At 38.1% G+C, this 24,541-nt stretch overlaps 1 protein-coding gene across 1 annotated transcript in view; it reads right to left on the bottom strand.

Moving 5' to 3' along the window:
* Moxd1 (monooxygenase, DBH-like 1) overlaps window positions 1-24,541 on the bottom strand; it is a 79,267-nt gene that overhangs the window by 28,040 nt on the left and 26,686 nt on the right. Inside the window, exons 3-4 of the mRNA NM_021509.5 lie at window positions 22,114-22,281; window positions 21,729-21,812 (exon numbers count right to left, since the gene is read on the bottom strand). Coding sequence (NP_067484.2) covers window positions 21,729-21,812; window positions 22,114-22,281 — 252 coding nt within the window. The remainder of the gene's footprint in view (window positions 1-21,728; window positions 21,813-22,113; window positions 22,282-24,541) is intronic.

The raw sequence follows: 24,541 nt of genomic DNA, 5'->3' as shown, positions 1-24,541 counted from the left end.
TAAGTAAACTTCTACATTTTATACATTCCAAGGTCTGAAGTATTTTTATAGCAACAAAAGCAATCTGAGGAAAATGTTAGGAGAAGGACACTCCGGGTACCAACTGGGCTCCCCAAGACAATGTTTTGTGTACACTGGCATCCCGACCAGTAATGCTGAGCCATGTACGGCAGCTGATCAGATGAACATTCCTCTCCAACAGTCACGGCCTTCTCTCCTTTACCAGCTGCCCAGTACCCTCACAGTTCTGTTAACACGACGTCTCAGGCATGAGACTCCAGTTTCTTCTCACACATGTTCATTCTTACCACCGTCATCTAACTCGTTCATCTGCCCATCTCATCCATCAGTCTTCTTGATCAAACCTTACTTAATAACATCTTCCTCATGTTTGAGAGCCATTTTTGTTTCTTTGGCTGCCTCCTCTGATTCTGGCTCATGCACATCTTATCTCTCTGTTTTCCTCAGGATGCAGTGCTGTGCATAGCCTGATGCCCACGTCTGGGTTTTGAATCCTACATCTGCCCTTTGTGAGCTTTGGCTCCTGATGTCCCTTTCTCTACCTTGGCCAAAGTTAGTTTTCTTATTAATGAGTGGATATTCAAATCAAATCTTCGTCTCTTATAAAAAAAAAATAAAGCTCTCACACAGTGCAAAGCTTACAGTAAACACTAGTGAAGTTGTACTAAGTTCAGCCCAACTTAGTGGATATTTACAGTTTTCATTGAACGCCATTGTTTTACCTGTGTTTTCCCCAACTTTGAGGAGCAACTCATTGATTTTCTCATGCTGCCAATTTGCTACATACAGCAAAGGTTTTCAGAATCTTGTGAGAGCGTGTGTGTGCACACCTGTGTGTATGTGTGTGTGTTTGTGTGTTCAGTGCATACACTTGTAAGAGAGTTAATGAAATATAAAGACCAACTCCTGCACATACATGTACACACATCTACACTAATAAGTATGTGCAACACACAGACACACACACACACACACACACATGGGCACACTGTATATTCTCTGACATGGCAATGCTGGTGTCCATTTAAATATGCATTGTCTTTGAAAGATAGATTTTTGTTTGGTACATTTCAAATTCTGGAAATTTATAGAGTCAAGTGTGTATACGGCTCATATATATCTTTCATATAATAGAAAAATGGTTTAGAAAATATTTAAACAGGTTTATTTTTAACCAGGGTATGGTCTTCAGTGCAGCCGTTATGTCAATGAGATAGTATAGCTAGATTTATGACAAGTCTACTCAGGATGGATAGACAGACATGGGTGAACTAGCTATACGGGGCATGAGCGCTGCAGAAACAGGGAACCTTTTACACAACCACACATCAGAAAGTGACAGAGAAGACATAGCTATGGAATGAGGTGCACTCGTGTCCCAACTTTATTATGTGTCCCGCTCCTCCATCCCAGAGAAGAAAACTAAATGCAACAAAAGAAAGAATTGGAAGTAGCATTTTATATACACGTGTGTGTGCATGCATCTCTCTCTCTCTCTCTCTCATGTGTGTGTGTGTGTGTGTGTGTGTGTGTATGTGTGTGTGTGTGTGTGTGTGTGAATTTGCAGAAAAATAAAGTTCTGACTTTAGAATCCAGAGCAGTTTGCTATTCATTTAATAATTCTGTATGCTTGATTTGTTTTGCTGTGAAGAAAACATTAATTCACAATATATATTTAAAATTCTTATTTTATCAATAAATGGCCTCTAAGAAGTTATTTAACATTCTGGCCTCCACTTCCCATCATTGAGATGCTCACGAGGACATGTTGCCATAGAAACCCCCACATTAGAGAGCAACAACCCAATATCGATGCTCAATTTCTCTCCATAACTTTCTATTTCTTTGAAAAATTAAACTATATTTCTTATGGGCCATCATAGTTAATTAGCAAGAGTTCGCACCAACCTTCAAAGTATTTACTTCTATCAATCAACCCTCTGCATGCTGAATTACAGTTAGATCCATGCAGGTTCTGACAGGCTATGGCCCAGGAGAAACACTACAGGAAATAGTGTGCATTGTATTTCTCACGAATGTAGAAGAAAAGATTTAAAATGTTTTCAACATAACGAAATGAACAGTGTTTGAGAAGGCAGGCATACATGTATTGATTTAAACATTATTCAAACATGTATATGAATCTAGGTCATTATAGAGTGCTCACATATACACCCTTTCTAGGTTTTTATATATCAGGGAAACTTTCTAATTTAAATGTTATAGATGTTTAGTTTCCAAATACTGAGTTAATACAACACAATTAATCTCTTCTTGTAATTTGTTTTTAAATTTTATATTTAGTTTATTAACTATGATAGGTTTTGTCAAACAGTGTATATACTCCATTTGAAAACTCAATTATGGCCCCTGAGGCATTCATCTCTTAATTTCACCAACATGGTTTTATTACTGAAAGCTGCTGTAAAACCTTCGCAGATCAAATGTGTGGATCCCTTGACAGCTTCATCCCCTTGCAGGAGGATGCCACAAGTGTACCACAGTCTCTCCTGGATTCTGAGTTGAGTATTTCCTACTCTCTAAGTTTTAGTTCCATTCCAGGTCTCCTTGGAAGATCTTCCTGATGGGCTCATCCTGTTTGTCTTTCTTATGTGTCCCATTTATTATTTTTTTAAATGTATGATTTCAGGGTCTTAATGCCAACAGGACAGGACAGAACTTAATTACCAACAGATGGCTCTCAGAATAAAATGTCACAGCCCCAAATTAGAAGTGGAAAATTTTTTCATCCAATCCAATATGACTTTCAAAAAAAAAAAACAAGTTAAACATATCAATTAAATTCTTCATGTTTTGACTCTTACCTCCTTTGTAAGAAAACATAGAAACTCATTTTCAAACTTCGATTGCCTATATTAAGTATAATTTATCATAATAATTTGGTAATACTAAACAAAGCACACTCTTTTAGCATTTATTCATCATAATTTAAAGGTTTATTTGCTAGAGGAACTCAATAAATGAGGTGTCTTGTTTTTACTTCTGAGAGGAAGGAAATGAGACTATGGCTGTCTTTATATCTTCAGACATAATCTAAAAATGAGATCTAATTTCACACAATACAAATTAGCAACATTGCTTCCTGGAAAAGTCTGTTCCAGACTCTATCCAGAAGCCCAGAATTCATTACTCACTTAAAGGCCTGCAAAGTAAATTCTCCTTTTCAGTAACAAAGGCAGGAGATACTGATGTTGTTTTATTCTCTAAGATCCCAAATAAACTTGCTTTTGACCTGATAACCATCCAGCTTATGCAATAGTTGTCTGCTTCCTGACTTTTGGTTTCAGCTGTGCAACCGAGCTCAGCAGCCTCGCCTTTCAGTTAAACACAGACTCCTCAGATATAGGGCAGCCTTTTAAAGTTCATTTGTCCGAGACAGAGAGAAAACAGATGGGTTGAACACTGTAACAATTCACCAGTTCTCCCTCCTCCACTCATAGATTCTACAAAGACTTACTGAGCTCTTGGGATCTGCGAGCAGTGCTGAAGCTCAAAGATGGCATAACACAGTCTTAGGAATATCAGGACCTGACGGATTAAACACTGCTGTTACTGTCTATGGGTGAGTCTCCTGTCTGCAGAGGTAACTAACTCCTACTCTAGTAAGTTTGTCGTCTTCATAAATGGCTCTACACTGCATTTGCCTTCTCAAACCTTGGAAGGCTCCTGATGCCTTCCAGATATGTGCTGAAGTTACTCTTCTCCCACAGATGTCAACACTCAGAGACCTAGGTATGTTAGGGTTTGTGATTCACAAAGATAATTTCCCCAGACTCGGGTAACAGCAGGGAGCATTTATTCTGCAGAGAAACTGCATGCAGGATTTCACCACACATCAGGATGGAAGACAGAGGTGTTGACTTGCTTTGGACTTTTCCAGTTCTGGGAAACAGAAATTTAGGCCTGGTCTCCCAAACTACCAGTTTGTAGCCCGTCATGGAGTCAGCCTGGCTCTGACTGACTCAGTCCTCTCAGGTCAATGTCTTCTTAGTCTTTGCAGATGTTTGCTTGTGTTTTATTGAATAAATTAAAGCATAGGGAAAACACTTTAGCATTCTCTACATAAGAACTATCCCATGAATTCAGGCTGTGTAACATTTGCCACTCATCTTAGCCTTCCAGTGGAACTCAGTGCATCCCCTCAGATGCTCCAGGTCAGTCTCAAGCACAAACTGGAGATTTTTAGTCTCAATAGACTTAACCTGGTTTTGTTTCATTGTTGTTATTATTTGTCTTCTGTTATTTTTGTTTTGTTTTTCTATTTTTCCCTAAACATGTCACTTCCTTTTAAACAAAACAAATGCAATAGTTTGCTAGAATTTAAATATTCTTAGGCTGTGAGCCATAAAAATTACATTGAAAAATGGGTCTACTTACAAATGAAACATAAAACTCGTTGGTGATTTATTCTATATTTGGGTATTTTCCCAGGCATATAAAAGCAAAACTACATTTAACTTTGTAACTCACTCTCCTTAGGTGCTCAGAGAAAAGGCTTCCAATCTTAGAACTATGGTAGAGCTCTCTTCTTGGCAGATGAAGAAGAGATCTGAAGAGATGATAAACTGAGTTATAACCATGGTTCTAAGGAAGAACTTGCCATACCCTCTGAGCTTTGAACCATCAGTTTCTTTTAGATGTTATTATGATCCCAATGCCTAACATCAAATGAATGAGCATGTGAGCTTCGTCCTCTGCAGCAGCTCTCATGACCCTCTGAGCCCCTTGCCAAGGTCATTCCCCCCAGCAGCAGCTGCCTTTCCTCCCACCCTACCCTGTCCAAATACCCACGGCAGAACTCCTAGCTCCAGTGAGCCGATTTCTAAATTCTACAGCAGACCATTCCATTTCTCCAAAGGCAGTGCTGGAAGCACTTGTCTCCCCAGGATGAAAATCAAAGTCTAATACTCAGTGCCCAAGAAAAATCTGGATGCAGTCGTGCATGCCCATAACCTAAGGCCAGCAGGAGGATTCCCGGGCTTACTGGCCTGGCAGTCTGGACAAATTACTGAGCACTAGGTTTAAAGAGAGACCCTGTCTCAAAAATCAGATGGAGAAACAATGGACATCCCCTGTTGAAGTTTCACTTCTAAAATCACATGCTTGTACACATGTGCTCACATAGACATGGACTCATATACACATGTGCCCACATATACATGTGCTCTCATACACATGTGCTCACATACACTTGTGCTCACATACACTTGTGTTCACATACACATGTGCTCACATACACTTGTGCTCACATACACTTGTGCTCACATACACATGTGCTCACATACACATGTGCTCACATACACTTGTGCTCACATACACTTGTGCTCACATACAGATGTACTCACATAGACATGGACTCACATACACATGTGCTCACATACACTTGTGCTCACATACACTTGTGCTCACATACACTTGTGCTCACATACACTTGTGCTCACATACACATGTGCTCACATACACATGTGCTCACAAACACATGTGCTCACATACACATGTGTTCACATACACATGTGCTCACATACACATGTGCTCACATACACATGTGCTCACATACACTTGTACTCACATACATTTGTGCTCACATACACGTGCTCACATACACATGTACACATGTACTCATACACACATGTACTCACATATATATGTGCTTTGTTTCTGCTGAAAAAAGAATAACAAATAAAAAAAACAGTTCATTTCAGGGACTAGGGAGATGTCTTGGTAGGTAAATATGCTTCTGCAAGCATGAGGGGCAGAACTTGAATCCCACCACGCATGTAAAAAGCTAGACATTGCTGAGTGTACCTATAACCCCAGCATAAAAGAGGCATACGGGAGGACACCCAATGTCCTGCTTGGTCTTCTGTATATATTCACAGGGACATACACACCCACAAATCTAAATGTACACACACATACAGGAACGGGGATGAGGAAAAAAGAAGGGGAAGAAAAACACACATAAAGATGCTTTTAAAAAAATCCAGACCTTATTTAGTGGCCTACCTTGCATGACTTTTCTGGTCCTTTCATGAGCCCTTCAAAGACCCCCAGCACTATCTTTGCCTCCAACCCTTTGGTCATGCACTTATAAACTTCTAAAGCCCAAATCTGACGAAACAAAGTTGGACCACTTAATACTTGAGCTTCTGACAGAAGGTAACAAGGTATCCCTTACAACCATCTATGTTTTTAGCCATCAGGTGGCAATGACCAACCTTCCTAGTGCTAAAAGGATACTGAAAAGATAATCTCACATCAGTGGTGATGTGAGATACATGTTTAGAAACTAACCTGGTAAGTATATTAAAATGCATAATATCTATACCCTTGACCAGCATCTTGTAATCCAACCATCAGTGGAACTATCAATAATTAAGGTTATGCTTATAACCTTATAACTGATGAGCAAAGTCCTCAAGTCACTTTGAACGCTCATCAGTGGAAGATGACCACAAAAAAATGGGCTTATACAAAGCAGAGGACTGAATTAGGAACTAAATGCTTACTATATTTTAACCTGCAAAAAAAGTGTGGTAATTTGATAAAATTACTAAATGATTTTCAAAGTAACTTTAAAAAGAAGGTAAATTAAACCAATAAAAACCTATGTAATATTATAAGTATTTCTTTGAGCGTAAAAATATAGACTATAGATATACGTCACCATTTGTTAACTTAGAGAGAGGCATCACTCATTTAAAAAAATTTTTTTTAATGTGTTTCACTCCTACTTGTTTAGAAGTTAGGTAGACTTTGGGTGTAAGTAATTTTGGTGTGTAATTTTTTATTTGCAAGATTTTTAATGATAAAATCAATGAAATTAAAGAATAAACGAGAAAAATATTTGAGGCATTAAAATAAAAACCAGTACTATTATGTTGGCAAGGAAGCAACAGGAATGCAGTCTCCTGTTGGAACATAAGAGCATTGTCTTAAGAGACAGAGCTGAGGCCATTGTCCCTCATCCTCCCAGGGGGAGGGGTCAAGAATGCAGCTGTTGTGACTTCCTGTCAAGACCTCCAGTGCAGGGAACAAGGCCTGACAATGGAATCTCCTATTATGACTACCTCAAGCTGAAGATGTAAATTATCCCATAACGGTAATCTTAGCACTCCAATAAATAGTATTTGGAAAATATGTAATCACATCAAAAAAATGTTGGAAAATTTTCATTGTTGTATACGTGGAAATCATTACTCAGAAAGCTACTGTTCCCTATGTAGCACTGCACAGAAGAGCTTAGCTCTCTGACCTTGTAACTTCAGTGGCTGTAAATCTTACAAACCGAACCTCAGTAGAAGGGAGCTTGCACAACAAGGTGTGTTTGGTAGCAATCTCCTACCTGCTTAGAACATAGAAATCTAAAGCAAAAAATGGTCAAAGTATTGAATGCCAAAATATAAAGGAATTGATATACCTCAGCGAATCCAGTCAGCTATAAACAAATACATTTCAACTTTCTACTCTGGAATATCTTGAAAGGATCAACAAAATCAAAGTGAATTTCTTTGAATTATTGGGTAATTGCATTCAAGTAATTAGAGCTTTTTCAAAAGCTCTGAAAATTCTTTAATTATAGAAAATTCTTTAATTATATATACATATGGAGATTCTTTTCAATTTTTACATGTTAAAACGAAGAGGTAGATAAATAACAGCAATTTATGACTTAAATTTAAATTCTGGTTTAATTGATAATGAGATTTTTTTTCACTAGATTTCATTTTCTAACATCCATAAAATAAAATGTTGACAAAATCAGACAGCTAGTCCAGACTGTCAGAGAAGAAAAAAGACAATAAGGTAACAATGCTCTTGCATTTCTCGGCCTCAAGTGCTTGCTAAGCATTTTCAAATAAGTTCCAGGGTCATTTGTAAACATGTACTATATCTGTTTTGCCAATACAAAAAAAAAAAAAAAAACAAACAAAAAAAAAACCCAAAAAAACAAGATTCAGAGAAGTTATTATAGGTCAAGGGTGAGCCAAGTATTTGAAAGCTTTTCTGAGAGCTGAAAGAAAAGGCCCTTCAACTTCAGTTAACTAAATAAAATTAAATCATCCTATTCTTGTGGTTCATTTTGTTCATATTACCTATGTATACAGCAGTCATGGAGACCAGGGTATCAAGACTCCAACAGCCATCCTATCTCACCTCCAGCTCTGTGGCTTTGAAGAAGATATCCGTCCTTCCTGAGCCTTGGTTTGCTCTTCTGGGAAATGGCATGACTGTTAAGTGAAGCAGTGTCTGGCATACATTAAGCAATCTGTCAGCGTGTGTTGTCTAAAACGTGACACTTACGAAGCATTTACACTTACACGTGGATATACATGCTGATACCAAGATCATGGCAGTTAAAGGAAAAAGCTAAGACAGATCTTTGCTCATGGCTGTCATAGCCACAGTTGTGTTGAGGAGCTTGTACATATACACATGGTATATGCTTACATATACCACACAGTTATGCATACATGGAACAACAAAATTACATGAAGAGTTTAATAGTCAAGAGAACCAAAGGTACTTTTAGCTGGGTGGATTTAAGGTGCAATCTCTTCTTTTTCATCTTTGAAGCAGAATTTTGCTATAATACCTCAGGCTGCCCTCAAAGCCATGATCCTCCAGCCGCCACCTCTGGAGTCCTGAGTTATAAATGTGTAGTAGCTAGTAGTGTGCCTGCTTGGAGGAATATGCTTCTTAAATGTGGACAATAAGCAAATAAATAATCTTGACATCATTTTAGGTTTGTATATTGCCGCAATTTGGGTTCCTATTGCTGTGAGAAACACTAGGACCAAAAAGTTGGAAAGGAAAGGGTTTATTTAGCATATATTTCCACACCATAGTCCATTGCTGAAGGAAGCCAGGACAGGAACTTAAATTGGATTGGAACCTGAGGCAGGAGCTGATGCAGAGGCCATGGAGAGATGGTGCTTATTGGCTTGCTTCTCATGGCTTGTTCAGCCTGATTTCTTATAGAACTCAGGACCACCAGCCCAGGGATGGCACCACTGACCATTGGCTGGGCTGATCACTACTTGAGAAAATGCCTGACAATTGTGTCTCATGGAGACATCTCAAGTGAGGCATCCCTTCTGATGCCTATAGCTTGTGTCAAATTAACACACAAAACCAGCTCGTATATATGTCATCAAATGGAAAGCTAAGTCCATAAATAAAGATGTATACATACACACACACACACATATATATATATACATATATACATATACATACACACACACACACACACATATATATACATACATCTCTAAAGAAGCCCATGCATATCATGTACATTTAAACTATTAGGAAAGGTTGAACAGCCTTGACATGGGAACAGACATTATTTGAATATTCCAATAAACTCAAGTTATAGTCCCTAAAGAAGATTCCCTTATTTCACAAGAACTGAAGGGTCAAAAGCAGAATTGTAGGAACAGTCACAGCTTCCCTTCTGACACCCATGTGCATATACATGTAATTAAGAGGCAGCCTTGATTTCTCTTTTGGAAAGTGTGATGCAATCTGCCAAAGTTTTAAGACTAAAGGATGGTGTTAACCTCACACACTGTTACCATTTAAGACAAAACTGTAATCCCATGTAGGCGTAAAAGGCTACAGTTCCCTTTCGATATCTCACAATAGGAGTCTTGGTATGGTTGAGGCAGTCAGTGGTTTTAAGGAAAATGGTTTTCCTTACAAGAAGTCAGTGGGCGGGGGCTGGAGAGATGGCTCAGCAGTTAAGAGCACTGACTGCTCTTCCAAAGGTCCTGAGTTCAAATCCCAGCAACCACATGGTGGCTCACAACCATCTGTAATCTGATCTGATGTCCTCTTCTGGTGTGTCTGAAGACAGCTACAGTGTACTTACATATAATAAATAAATCAATCTTTAAAAAAAAAAAAAAAAAAAGAAGTCAGTGGGCATTCAGATTTGACATTACAGGCATCACTTTACGTGATGAAAGGCCCGGACAGCACTGAATACTGTCTCAGGCAGATACTCTCTTGTCCTTTGCATTCAGAGGTGTGGATGAAAGGCTGGTGCCAGGCAGTTAAATACACAGTGGGCAGAGCACACACCGAGACTCTGGCACTGTCGGCTAGCGCTGCTGTGTTTTCACGATTCTTCAGGCTGAGAAGCAATAGATATCTGGCGCATGCTAAAAGCTATCTACATGGTCTTGCTTTTACTCACCATTTAAAATATTGATACAGTGAGATTCAATGAGAATTTGGTTTCAATGAGGAAATGATTTCCTTAAAATTTGGCAACAAAATGACTTAAAGACATTCTTTTAAAAGCCAGCTAAATAGCCTTCAGTATTGTTTCTAACCTGCCCTTATATTGTAAACATTAATGTACAGATATAACTGTGGTGCACCAGTTTCACGAGAACATGAATTTTTCCCTACATGAAGAAAGCATCCTCTAGCTCACAAGTTTTATAACGGAAACCAGAAGCTGTAGCTCCAGGAAGTAGCTGGGTTTTCGGTGTCTCTATTTCTACAAATAAATACACAATGCACCAAGGAATAAGTGATGTCAACACCATAATTGTTGAATTATAAAGATTTGTTCTTAATAATGCTATGGGCATGGCCGTGTCTGCCTAAGTTCAGGTGTACTGTATCCCACGTTGCAGCATCCCACAGAGGCCTAGAGCTGCAGTTGCATGGCACCGGAAGCCACCATTGTAGATTCTGGACATCAGTCCTGAGTCCTTTCTAAAAGTAGTAGGTACACTTAATCACTAAGCCATTGCTCTAGTGACCTGGGTTCTTCTTCATGGGCACAGTACCACATTCTGATAGTAGATGCTCAGTGTTTGTTCAACCTTCAGTATGTGTTGAGACATATTATAAAAGAGAGTATTAATTCTACTATGAAAAACATTGTACTGTGTTCTATAAAATATATAGCAAAAGCCTGAAACTTAAGGGTTCTTTGGAAAGTTCATTGGATGGTGTTTTGCTGGGGCAAACACATGAAGGAACATTTTGTTAAAGTGGACACAGGTGTGAAAGGCTAAGGCCAACTCGTGAAGGAACATTTTGCTGAAGCAGACACAGAAGAGAGGATGTTCTGCTAAAACAAGCATGTGAAAGGACACGTGATGAGGGATTCTTTACTAAGAGCACGCATGAATTGCTCTGCCTTACATTGTAGCATGGAGCTGCATTTGTTGGGACTCCATAAAGAGAAACACACCAAAAAGACCTCTGGTGGTGTGCTGCAGTTTCTTCCCACTTCTGCAGACTTGGGCTGATTGGATGCACTTGCTGAGGCAAAACCACGCCGAGGAAAGGCCTGTGGAGGACACTTGATGTTTGGAGGGTATAAATAGGACTCCATGGAGCAAGAGACAGAGCTTGGCTTGCTGGTACAGTGAGCTGTGCAATGCTTGTGGGTCTCCTGTCTTCACTGATCTTTGCTTCCCTTAGAGAAGCACAGCCAAGAACTTCTCCTGGTGTTCCTCCCTGCTGACTCGAGCTGAGGCTGAGGCCTGACTGTCTCTGCCTGGTAGTGTCACCTCTGCTTCTAACCGGCCCCTGCCGAACTGGACTGCTGGTGTATCCGTGAACTATTTGCAAGTGGATCAAGCTGCCGCTGACTGCTAATCTGTGAACTGAACTGCTCATTTCCAGATCACACAGATGGGAGTTGCTCCATAGAACCTTTCTAAACAAGTCCATACTTGTCCCCCACACCCAGTATCCTTTCTTTTCTACTACCTCTGCTGGGTGGTGGGCTACAAGGGTGGTTAGAGCATTTAAGAACCATCATTAAAAATAAGGTTTGAAAAAAAAAGTTATAAGAGCCATCTGGGAATTTTAAATAAGAACAAAGCAGTGGTTCTCAAACAATAGGTTGGCATCAGGATTAATTGTAGAACTTTTCCAAAGAATTTCAACAACCACCCCTTCACACAGGGGTTGGCACCCTACTTAAGAGATTTAACTTAGATAATTTTTAAGCTGTACCCTAAGGATATGAACCAAGCAGAACAATAGTGACTCACCAGAGCAAGACAAATCCATAATACTTTTAAATTTGCTATAATTCCCCTTTCTAAAATAGTTGTATTATGTTGTATTATTAAGCTATTTTGATAATAGCTTAATAATGTGTAAATTCAGCATTGAGAATGCCAAGTAGAAAGCTGTGAAATATATTCAACTCATGAGTTATACAAACTTAAATTGCAAACATCTCTTTTATTACAAGTCAGTTTTCACTTCAAGCGTGACAAAAGTTCCATTCATAAAAACTATAATAATTTTTGTTGTTACCTCAATTGTGTCAATTCTATGATGCCATCCTGGTTGTATACTAATATGATTTTTTAAAACAGAAAATTGTAATATAATCCTCTTTAGGAACACACAAAGCTATCTGCATTATTTTTGTAATTATAATTTTGCATTATAACTTAATTTACCAATAAATGCAAAGAAGTACTTATAAATTAATGAGTTTATAAATCCTCAGCTTTCGGAATTCCAATATTTCATGAATGAAGAAACAACATTCTTAAGGATTGTTCATCACCTCTCAGTTTCTCAGATTTAGTTTTCCAGTGGTTTGGGTAATGTGAATTTAATCTCCTGGAGGAATCATGGTATTAGTTTTCATGTTGCCAGTGGTTGGAGTAGGACTGAAATCTGTGCTACCAGTGGGTCTTAGGCAGCCAGTCTCTCTAGCTTTCTTCCCAACGTGTCTTTTCTTGTTTTATGGCACTACAGGCATTTTGCCACAAACTTAAGACCAAATGAAAACGTTAGTGTTTCATCTCATGGGTCCCTTTATGTAGACCATTGTTGGAATGGGGATGAACTGACCCAATAACGGTGTTTTCATTTCCAAGGAAGATTTTTTTTTTTTAAACTCCACCAAAAAGCTGCTGGCCTGTTTCCCAGGATCCTTTATTCTACTGCACATGCTCAGTTAGTTAGAGCTAGGCCTTATGCTACAGCACATGCTCCGTGAGTTAGAGCCCATGGCCTCCTTCTCATTTAATTCTTTTCCTTGCACTATCATCTCAGGCTCAGCATTCTGCCCCTTTCTAGAAACATATGCATAATCTTTAGCTTGAACATCTGAACTCTGACCTTAAGTCATTTCCTAAATCACTCATGAGGTTTTCTATGTATCATTATTGATAAATGTGTTTATTTTTTAGCAAAGCAGTAAAATTCTGGGCTTCTGTGTATTCGGATGCCACGTAAAGTCTGTCAGCTTGCAGGACTTTTAACCCAAAGTCTCGGAAGGTTCTGGTAGGGTTGCCTTATGTAGCCCATGAAGTATGTTCACATTCTATGGGACTCAGAAGCAACCTTGCCCAAAATGGTTCTGTATACTTCAAAGTTTGTTAAAATGGCACAACCCATGTTGAGTGTTCTTACTAAAACAGAGGAAAAGGAACATTAACAAGCTTTGGGAGGTGGTGCAGATGTCCTTTCCCTCGGCTTGGGAACAAGGTCAGGGGTGCGCACATGTGTTCAAACTCACCAAGTAGTACACATTAAACACACGCAGTTCTTTATATATCACGAGTCTCAGTAAAGCTGTCAGAACAAAAACAAAAGTAGCTTGTGCTCTCAGAAGTCTACTGAAAAGACTCAACGCTGAATCTGTGCTATCTGACATTTTTCGAGTGGATCTTTTTTCTCATTTTACCACAAATATCTTTGGAGGTGGGGGAGGCAGAAGGCTTGAGTTAGTAAGACCATACAGACAACAGTCTGTTAGTTTTTCTCAGAGGATCTATGCTCAAATCTCGGTCCTGTTTCTGATGAATTGTATGAGGTTGTATAAGTTACTTTGACCTTGCCTGACTCCAGAAAGTTCTAGAAAGTTGGTTTTATCTTGAGAAACTGTGAAATCCTGATGAGATGATATATCTAAGTAGCAAAAATAAACAGAAGTTTTACTTAATACTTCCCAGTGTCACAAACTAAAGTCACTCATACCTCGGCGTCACCATTTCTACTAACGTGACGGTACCACCCACACCTAGAATTTAATATAAACATTTTTTGTATTCTGTCAACAGAAGTGATGATTAAGTTACTTGAGAATTTTACAGCCATTAACTCCCATCATATGTGCTAATGCTTTAGTGTGTTCTCATCTGACCTTCTGCACAATTGAAAATGATACACTAGATGGAGGCAGAAGGGTTGGGTGGTAGAAGAAAAGCTAAGGAAAATAAATATCCAGTGTCTGCTGAAAAATGTCCTTATTTAAAGTCACCAAATGCAAGACTAATGGGAGCTCTAAGAATGTCCAAGAATGTCCCAAGGGAGAGTCACCAGCTGGTCTTTGTCCTTACTTAGAAAATAGCATTGGAGAAGCAGCTTACATTTCATTTGGTTTAGAGTAATGGAAGCAAGCAATGAAATCTAACTCCTAAGGAAGCTTTCAAAATAATATAGTGACTTACTGCTTACCATGACCTCTGCGAAGCCTTTAAGAAAATCCTATATGGCAAGCCTATATGAGAAAATACTAGAACTTTTAGTCATCCGTCTCTATAATCCCCTTCAAGAGAAGAAAACAAGCAATTACGAGCCTGTTATGCAACAGGTGTTCCTGCTTGTCTTCATTTAATCTTCACCAAGAATTACTTTTCCTACTTTACGACTGAAGAGGCCAGCTCTGAGAGTTTTCTTTGCCCAAGGGTACTTAGCTAATGAAAAGCAGAGTCAGGATATACCAGTGTGCTCTGTTCTAGCCTATTTCAGTAAAGCCTTGCCTCTGTCTTATCCCAAGATTTAAGAGGTTTGAAAACCATGTAAATTGGTAACATGGCTTAGTCCTTATTAAGCCAATACATGCTAAACACGTAAACACTCATTTGGTAATGACAGCTAACAATTGGAACAAGTACTTTTATTAGCCGTGTTTACAAATGGTAGCCTAAGACTTAATTAAGTGAGGAACTCGCTTGGAATCAACATCTATTGGCTGAGGAGTCAAGATTTGAATCGTGACGTCCTACATCATAGACTGTGCTTGAGCCACTACACAATAAAGAGACTGAACATGTGTGATTTTATTGTTTAGTTTAATGTAAATTCTTTATGCGTTCCCAAATTTTATAGAAATGTAATAGTCATCGAATAATAATAGCAACAAGCTCAGTCAATTGTGGGTGTAAGGATTAAACTGAACAGTTTATAGCCCAGGCAGAATAAAGTCTCCTGGTCTCTCTTTTAAAACTTGAGTCTGTTAACATACTGAGCTATTACGACTGTGTATAGACTTCCCAGGTTCTCTTGGTGGCATGCCCTAGAGAGGGCGGAGATGCATCAAAATCTATGCTTATGAAGCCCCTATGAAGGCCTCTTGGGGAAAGGGGCACATTTCACTCTGAACCTGCCATAGACCTGTGAGAAATCAGAGTGTGGGAAACTCAGACCATAGGACATGTGATCTCTAACACAGACTTCAGTCATAGTTTTCAGCAAGTCACAGATATTTAGAGGCAGAAAGAACCCACTGAAATCATGCGGTGAAATCTCTTTATCTGACTGGGCTGGAATTTGAGGAGCAGGCAAGGTTAAGTGCTTTCTCTAGGGTCAGCAAGCTAATTATCGGGGCAATAAATCACGGTCATGAATAGACATGCATTCAGAGTGAATTCAATCCCTTTGTAGTTTATGTGACTATAAAGAACACCCAGGTAGATAGACAAACCCCTGATATATCTGACATAGATGTAGCCCAGGAGGATACTGAGCAGTCTTCAACATTGATTACCCTGCCTGTATCAGCAATCTTTAAAATTTGCTTCTCTAAGTCACATCATTACCAGTAAGGTTGATGTTCCTACTAATATCTCTCCAACCAAAAGCTTAGGTTTAGCCAGCACAAATACCCTGGGCTTCTCATCTTTTCATATATATGTGTGTATGTATCTGTATATATTTGTGTGTGTGTGTGTGTGCGTGTATAAAATCAGATGCTTTAAATATAAGGGATATAATTATTTGTCACTGATTCTCTATGTAGCACAAATTACTAAAATGTGGATTGTTGAAACTTTTCTATTTACAGCATGAACTTTTACTGGAATCATGAGTATTGCAAAGTTTTTAGAAGAAGTGGAACATGGCTTAACATGAGGCTTATTGTGAAAATGCATTTGTCTCAACTTGTTAAACAGATCCATCGACAGATCCAAAGATCTGCCTCCAGGGAGTACAGTAAGAGAGCCAGGGATGAAAGCTAGACAGTGGTGAGCAAAAGCCATTCCCCGTGGTCAGAGCAGATCTGGAAAAAGCACACTGGACCACCGAGTCAGTCGACAGCAAACATCTTGTTCCCACATGGTAACGTGAGCACATGGCAAAGACTGATAACAGTGTGGGCACACACCCTGAAGACAAGACCAACAAGCATCGCCATGGGGAGGGAAGGCAGTCAGCATCAGTGAAGATGCCACTTCAGGAGGAAGACAGGAGTGAGATACACTGAGAGAGAAAAGCTAACTCTGATCCTCAGAGGATCGAGTAGTTTTATATCAGTCAGGGTCAAATTCCCATGATTATGAAAATCGACTCCGTTTACTCTCTTAAAATAGTAACCTATTAGGACATTTGATGTTCTGTGACATGCTTTAATGATGAAGTTCTCCACTCAACAATGTCCTTTCATTCTAAGAAATGAATGAACACAGCCAAATCTATTTAATCTATGATATAATGACAGAAACATTTACTCTATGCCTATAACAAGGAATCAAGTGTCCAGTAACTATTTTATGGTCATACAGTATTCAGGTTTCAAGGACCCTTCATGCCTATTTAAGAGCAGTTATGCCTGGGTTTCCCTAGGAAGCATCTTCTACAATCCATCATTGAGATTTAGCAGCAATAAAGTCTGATCTCATGGAAATAAATACATATATTCAGGGACACACATAAAGCATAGCATTTCTCTTCCAGTGTGTATTAAAGATTACAGTGCTTTGTTTTACTTCGATGTTTCTTTTGTGGATTCACTAAAGCATTTATTTTTCAAGGTGATCTCCCTAGGTGATGTGACTGATAATGTAGATGTCTCTGTTGTGTGGTATATGTGTTCGCACAGAGGTCATGTGGAGGTCACCATTAACAGGCTTCCTCAATGGCTCTCAACTTTATTGGTTTTTAGACAAGATCTAACACTGAACCTGAAGTTTTCAGCTAGACTGTCTAGTCAGCAAGACTGGCTCTTCCTGTCTCGGTCTCCCCAGAAATGAAGCTACAGGCATTTTACACGGATGCTGGAGAGCAAACTCTTTACTCATGTCTGCTCAGCAAGTGTGTTACTCAGGGAGCTTTCTCCCCAACTTCACAACGTAGCTTTTATTTAAATCCCTGAACATCTAAAAAGGCTGATGGGAAACCCTTCAGTATCCCAGACACTGAACAAGATGGACAATATATAAAATTGCAACTATATGTTGCAAATAATCTATCAGCTTATTAAATGTGTCAGTTTGGCCATGGTACTAAATATTAACCTCTTTTGATTCACTCATAAGTCCTAGTAACGCCTATGCTCAAAGTTAATTAAGTCAGTAAAGTATGATCGATTTCTCCAGTTTTTAGGAGGGGAAATTAGCATACAAAGGCAAACAGTTTATAATTAGTCAAAGCAGCCCTAAACGAGACTCAGATCTGACTGAACTTTTAGCCCAGTAATCTGTTCTTTCCTAGGCTTTCGGGAAAATGTAGTTTTCAGAGAAAAGTCATTCTATGAGAATCAATGAAACTGCCCAACAGCAGCTGTCATGTTGTCAAAGAGTTTCTGAGTCTGCTGTATTGAGAAAAACAAAAATTAAAAACAAACAAACAAACAAAACAAAACAAAACCCCAAACCACTCAAAATCTTGTTTATCCCTTAGTCTAAAAACCTCCCAAGGAAGGTATTATTTCCACTTAATAAAGAAGACTAAGGAATGGCTTACAACTTTCCCTTAAACTTGACGAGCAAATCATGGTAAAAGGATTCAAGTTCAGAGATGCGTTCAGCTCCCTATTGGTAACCAGGAAAGTAATTTTCCAAGAAGATGGGGGGACCATGATTATGCTGGGTTACATGGTGAGTATTTTCTTCTCTAAAATATCCAGCTATCACTGAGTATTTGTTAGGCCAATGATATGTCTTGTTTAAACAGATAAACTCATGGTATGGATTTTCTGGGAAGAGAATTCTCTGGTGATAAAAACAAAACAAAACAACCCTTAAAAGAAACTGTATTAAACCAAGTAATAACCCGAATTTCGAAGGCAGCATGTTTAAGTATTATTAGTCCTGACAATTCCATCATTGTTGAGTGCACCAGCTGAAGGAATCATCTATTAAAATAAATTCCAAGCTGAAGGTAAAGACACAGCATGAGAAGGCTAAATAAAGAAAAGCCATGTTGGCCTGAGGTAATGTGGCCTGAGATAATGTGGGCTGAGTGTGGGCTGCCAGTAGGCAGAGCAGGTGATCCAAACAGATGATCCAAGATGAGGAGAGTGGGTGTAATAGAAACTACCATAAGCTGTCTACAATTTACACATTAATTTGTAAGAATGAAATGCCAACATCTAACACACACATTTTCAAACTCACAATATTTTCTTTTCAGACTGTGTCTTGAAAGTAGCCCAGGCTGACCTTGAAGTGACACTCCTCCAGCCTTAGCTTCCTGAGTACTTGGAATACAGGGATGCCACTATACCAGCCTCCCACTTACAACTCAGCCAGTTGTTTCCACAATCAAATAGAAGTCAATATATTAGAGTCACCAGAGGATTTGAACAACTAATAACTTTTATTGTAATCCTATATTCCTCCAGATAAATTATTTATTTTGTGATCTTAGTAATTCAATATTTACCTCATTGCAGCATAACCCTAATTTTGAATCATGTTTACATGAGTAAAATTAAAATTTAAGACTTAACCTAGTATCATTAACTTTAAGTATTCCAATTAAATAAAGTCATGATTGGATGACTGATATGTTTTATCTGTTTAGTTTTGTTATTGTTTACAGCCATAAAATAGATAGCATTAACATTTATGCCACAAATAGGAACTCTCTTTGAATTACAGTAAAATTTAAATCTTACAAAAAATATTCTATAATCAACATTGTTGAAGTTCACTCAAAATCACATACTTGATAGTTCAAAAACAATCTTCCTTTAAAGTACTTTGTATCAGAGAAGGACTGAGGCCTACTTTTTAAATATTTTTTGTTTATTTATTGCATGTCTGTTAGGAGGTATGTGCAGGCACTGCAGAAATATGCAAAAGTAGGAGGTATTGAACCTCATGTATAGAAATGGAAGGACAACTTGTGGGAGCTGACTATCTCTTTTCACCCTGTGTTTCAGGTTTGTAAGGCTTCCCAGCCAATGCTAAAATGTCAACGTCAATGTCCTGAAAGGACATCTCTCCAGCCGAGTGGAGCCCTTTCCACACAGTGTTAGCACATTGTTGGGCAAGCACCTGGAGGGAATGACAAACATCTGACCCATAGCTTTTCAAACCATGAGTCTTTTTGTATGGGAAGATAACATATTGCCCATAAAGTAGTAGATATCATCTCTTCTAGGACAAAGAGACTGGAAACAAGATATCTCCAGGAGAGCTCTAGATCTAAAAATTCTTCTTCATAAACTTCCTAGAATTTTACTGTATCATTTATCAAAAAGTAAACCATCTTTTGAAATATGGACTCTAACAACTTGTACAACACTAATATTTTCTTTGACCCTGTTCCTGGCAGGGTTTGATTCTTTGTATGCTGTCTTTCTTGGAGGATGGTGTTTCATAATATTAAGTAAACTTTACTTTGGGGGCTTAGAGATAAGAGCAGAAATCTATCCTGTGAGAGATATTTTCATCTAAATAATTCAATTTTAAGGTGTTAGTCACCAAAACTCTCCCCTCTCACAAAATATGACAGAAACCTCCTTCAACTTGGTGACCCTCTTTCAGAGCCTGTCTTCCTCAACGTAAAGATCTCTTGGGTTTTGGTAGGACTGCAAATACTGCAAAAGTCTTACATGCCACTAATTCTGCTTGCTACAAACATATAGTAAAGACATAAACGGATTACAAAGTACCTATCCAAGGGCTTCTTTGTCTGTGTGTTGTGATATGCTTGTGACAAAAAAAGCTAGCTAGGAATTCTTGATGAGGTTTCAGGCAAAGGAAATCCATACTGGCATCTCACAGACGACACAATTATCTTTATTTCATTCAACTCCATCTTTTGCATTAGTAATTATAATGATAAAACATGTGAGTGGAAGCAGTTATGCATTTTACCATCTATCAAAGTTTAAAGTGAATAAAGGGCCTATTTTGTGAAATGCGTGTTTTCATTTTGGAACCTGGTTTTATACTTGTTTCTTAAGCCAGAAGCTTGTAAAATTACTGGTAAATGGCACATAGTGTTTATGAATATTCTATTTTCTGGGAAAGATTTTACTGATATAATTGAAGAACTTTGACCCTGCATTAAGTACATAGATTTGCATTCACTTTCTATTTACATGAAGAAAAAAAAACTTTTTGTAGAGGCAAGCAATGTATTCACAGTTATATCGTTGCTAAGACATCTGTTGGCAAAATATATGCGGTAAAAGTTTGGGACCATCTAGTAACTCATACATGCTCTGTATCCTACACAGCTGTGGAGCCTCCCAAAACAGAGACCGATCTGGACACCTGGATGAATATATTTGAAATCCACATGTTTTAGTCACTCTGAGTTATGAGTGTTTCTACCTCAGGTTAAATACTGTGAGCTTGGTAGAGTGAATGTTAAGGCTGAGATGTTTACAGCAGAGAGAACTGTAGCTACAACTGTATTCAGAGTCCTTTACCTGGGAGACCAATGCTAATGAATGGGAGAACACTGATTCAGACGCAGGAGCCATCTTGATGCCACAGTCTAACCATTTGCTCCTCTCTTACATCCACACTGTTTCATTACTCACTCTGGGTGCCAAGACAAATGTAGCAACATCAGGCTTCCTAAGGGTCCGCATCATTCAGCTGGCAATATTTAACTCTGTCTTATTCTACAATACCCAGTGAGGTTTTGGAGAGCATATGGCATAATGTTCAATCTCTTTGGTACTGCCAATAACAACCAGGGCCAGAGGAGAGTTCATTCATTAATTAGATGTAAGAATCTGGGGAGATCCAATCCCAGGGAACAAGAAAAGAGAACTGCATGTCAGGGGCAATTTGAGCTCATTCATTTTGAGCTTGTATAAGTTTTCATTTTCACAATTTGATAGAAATTCACTAATCTTTTTTCCTATCTTCAAGAAAACGCAACAGCATTTTCTTAAATGACAAGATCTAGTATTTTCAATGAATCAGATAGTCTCAAACAATGTGAGAAGTGTCACTCTCCCGCATAGGATTTATTAATATGTAATATACTATTTAAAATAGCAATTCCTATTACAGAAATAGTGCCTAATTACCTTAGATGTATAAAGTTAGAAGATAGATGGAATACTACAAGCTTTCGGTCTCTAAAGACTGTTTCTTCTCTATCAAATACTCTCATTTACTTAGAAATCATTTCTGTATATTTACTATTTTCATTTTTTTTAAGATTTTTTCCACTCATATCGTTGAAGTTTGACCCACATGACAGTCACATACCTTTATCACATGATGTTTTTCTTGGAATGTAGGAATCTTAAACATTTGGCACCAGTATGTTGTGCCTTTGTTTGGAATGGGAACCTGTCTTAAGAAAAAGGGGAAGAAAATAAAAAGTCACATTTGGTTGAGATGACAATAAATTCAATAACATAAGCAAGCAGTCTTATACACTTTTGGTTAACCCACCTTTTTGTTTAAAAACAGAAAAGGACAAGAAGAAGAAAAAAACAAAGAGAGAGAGAAAGAGAGAAAGAAAAAGAAAGAAAGGGAGAGAGGAAGGAAGGAAGGAAGGAAGGAAGGAAGGAAGGAAGGAAGGAAGAAAGAAAGAAAGAAAGAAAGAAAGAAAGAAAGAAAGAAAGAAAGAAAGGAAGAGGGAACTTACGTTTTGATTTACCAGATCAAAGTACGGTAAGACTGTAGACACCACATTGGCTTTCTCAGGATTCAGTAACCGTAGACTCCTTGTGCCCCTATTTAAGTCATGGTACTTGGGACCAGATTCTCCGGGATCGTCATGGTGGTAGGCCCAGATAACTCTCACGGTGCTATCCTAGTAATCATACATGGGTATGTTATGTCTCATAACAGCACTTTCCTTGCCATTAACTTACACTTAAAGAATTCTCTTTAAAGCAGCACATAGGAATGAAGAAATGAGAATAAATATATTTAGAATACCCAGGGAGTTGATTCTTACCCTCTTCCTCCCCACCAAAAAAACCCCAAATTGACAAATCACTAGTGAAACTAACCAAAATAAAGAATAAGAATACTCAAATTAATAAAATTGGTGATTAAAAGAGAGAATGTTATCAAAATAGAATCCAGAAACTCATTAAAGAATACCTTGAAGATTGGTATTCAAAAAATGGAAAATTTAGAAGAAATGATAAATTTCTAGAAATACATGTGTTGTGTAGCAATTTCATTTAGAATAAAACCTTCCATCTTTGAGGGACATTTTATAAAGTACAGGATGCACTAAGTGTGGTGAAACATTCTATCCTGGAAGTAATTTCCTTAAATTCCAGAGGTAAAAAACTCTACAATCTCATGAAGTTCCTAAAACTGACCAGATACTGTGGGTTCCTCATTCCCAAATGTATGTAAGCTCTAAGGACTTCTAAGAGGCACACTCAGACAAGAGGGGCTTCTGAGAATACTTTCTAATCTGCTGAACCACTTAAAGGCTTAGACAAGCTGAGCTGTCTAGAAAAGGCTCAGACCCCATCTGCCCATACATCTGAAAGAAGCAGAGACCAGCTGAGATGATTAAAAGAAAGAGTCCAAACTGTTGAACTGCCTGCAAATTGTCCAGTGTACTCCAAGTAAGTTATGACATATGCTGAGGTCAGTTTTTACTAATGTACCTGCCTGAGCAATTCAGTCCCTCTAAGTACCTTCTGATCTATATTCCTGTTCATAATTCCAGTGAAATGCATTGGTTCACCAAGTTTAACTTTGGTACTATCTTTAATCCATTGTTAGTTCCTTGCCAGGTAAGTACATGCTTGTTCATGCGTACTCATGGATAATGTTGCACAATAAGATGACCAACCCATACTAAACTAAGAGGATATACATTGTTTAAATATATGTATAACCACCAACAAGATTTAAATAATAACACAACAAAGAAAAGCTTGTGACTATATGGATTCATTGTCAAATTCTACCAAACCATTTTCCATATTAAATATAGACAAAAATTCTCATGAAAATTCTATCAAACCAAACTCAAAAACACATTACAAAGACCATACTTCATGATTAAGTCTACTTATTCCCAGGTTGTGATGGCTATTCCTGGTTGTCAACTTCACTACATCTGGAATGAACTACAATCTAGAAATGGAGGTCACAGTGATCATAAAAGTTCCACCAGAGAACTCCTAAGCCTGATAAACAGCTTCGGTGAAGTAGCTGGATATTAAAATAACTCAAACAAATCAGTGGTCTTTCTCTACTCAAAGGATAAACAGGCTGAGAAAGAAATTAGGAAAACAACACCCTTCACAATAGTCACAAATAATATAAAATGCCTTGGTGTGACTCTAAGGAAGTGAAGGATCTGTATAATAAGAACTTCAAGTTTCTAAAGAAAGAAATCAAAGATCTCAGAAGATGGAAAGATCTCCCATGCTCATGGACTAGCAGGATCAATATAGTAAAAATGGCTATCTTGCCAAAAGCAATCTACAGATTCAATGCAATCCCCATCAAAATTCCCACTAGATTCTTCACTGAGTTAGAAAGGGAAATTTGCAAATTCATCTGAAATAACAAAAAACCTAGGATAACGAAAGCTATTCTCAACAATAAAAGAACCTCTGGTGGAATCACCATGCCTGACCTAAAGCTGTACTACAGAGCAATTGTGATAAAAACTGCATGGTACTGGTATAGCAACAGACAGATAGATCAATGGAATAGAATTGATGACCCAAAAAAGAACCCACACACCTATGGTTACTTGATCTTTGACAAGGGAGCTAAAACCATCCAGTGGGAAAAAAAGACAGCATTTTCAACAAATGGTGCTGGCACAACTGGCGATTATCATGTAGAAGAATATGAATTGATCTATTCTTTTTTATTATTATTCTTTTTTTTTTTCTGAGAGGAGTCCAGTGAGGTTTTAGGGCTTATTGTTTTGTTTGTTTTTTGATTTTTGTTTTTTGCTTTTTTAATCTCCTTGTACTAAGCTCAAATCTAAGTGGATTAAGGAACTCCACATAAAACCAGAGACAGTGAAACTTATAGAGGAGAAAGTGGGCAAAAGCCTCTAAGATATGGGCACAGGGGAAAAA

This window comes from Mus musculus, chromosome 10, assembly GCF_000001635.26.
Source record: "Mus musculus strain C57BL/6J chromosome 10, GRCm38.p6 C57BL/6J".
NCBI classification, from domain to species: Eukaryota; Metazoa; Chordata; class Mammalia; order Rodentia; family Muridae; genus Mus; species Mus musculus.
This window is presented reverse-complemented; position numbering and strand designations above follow the sequence as displayed.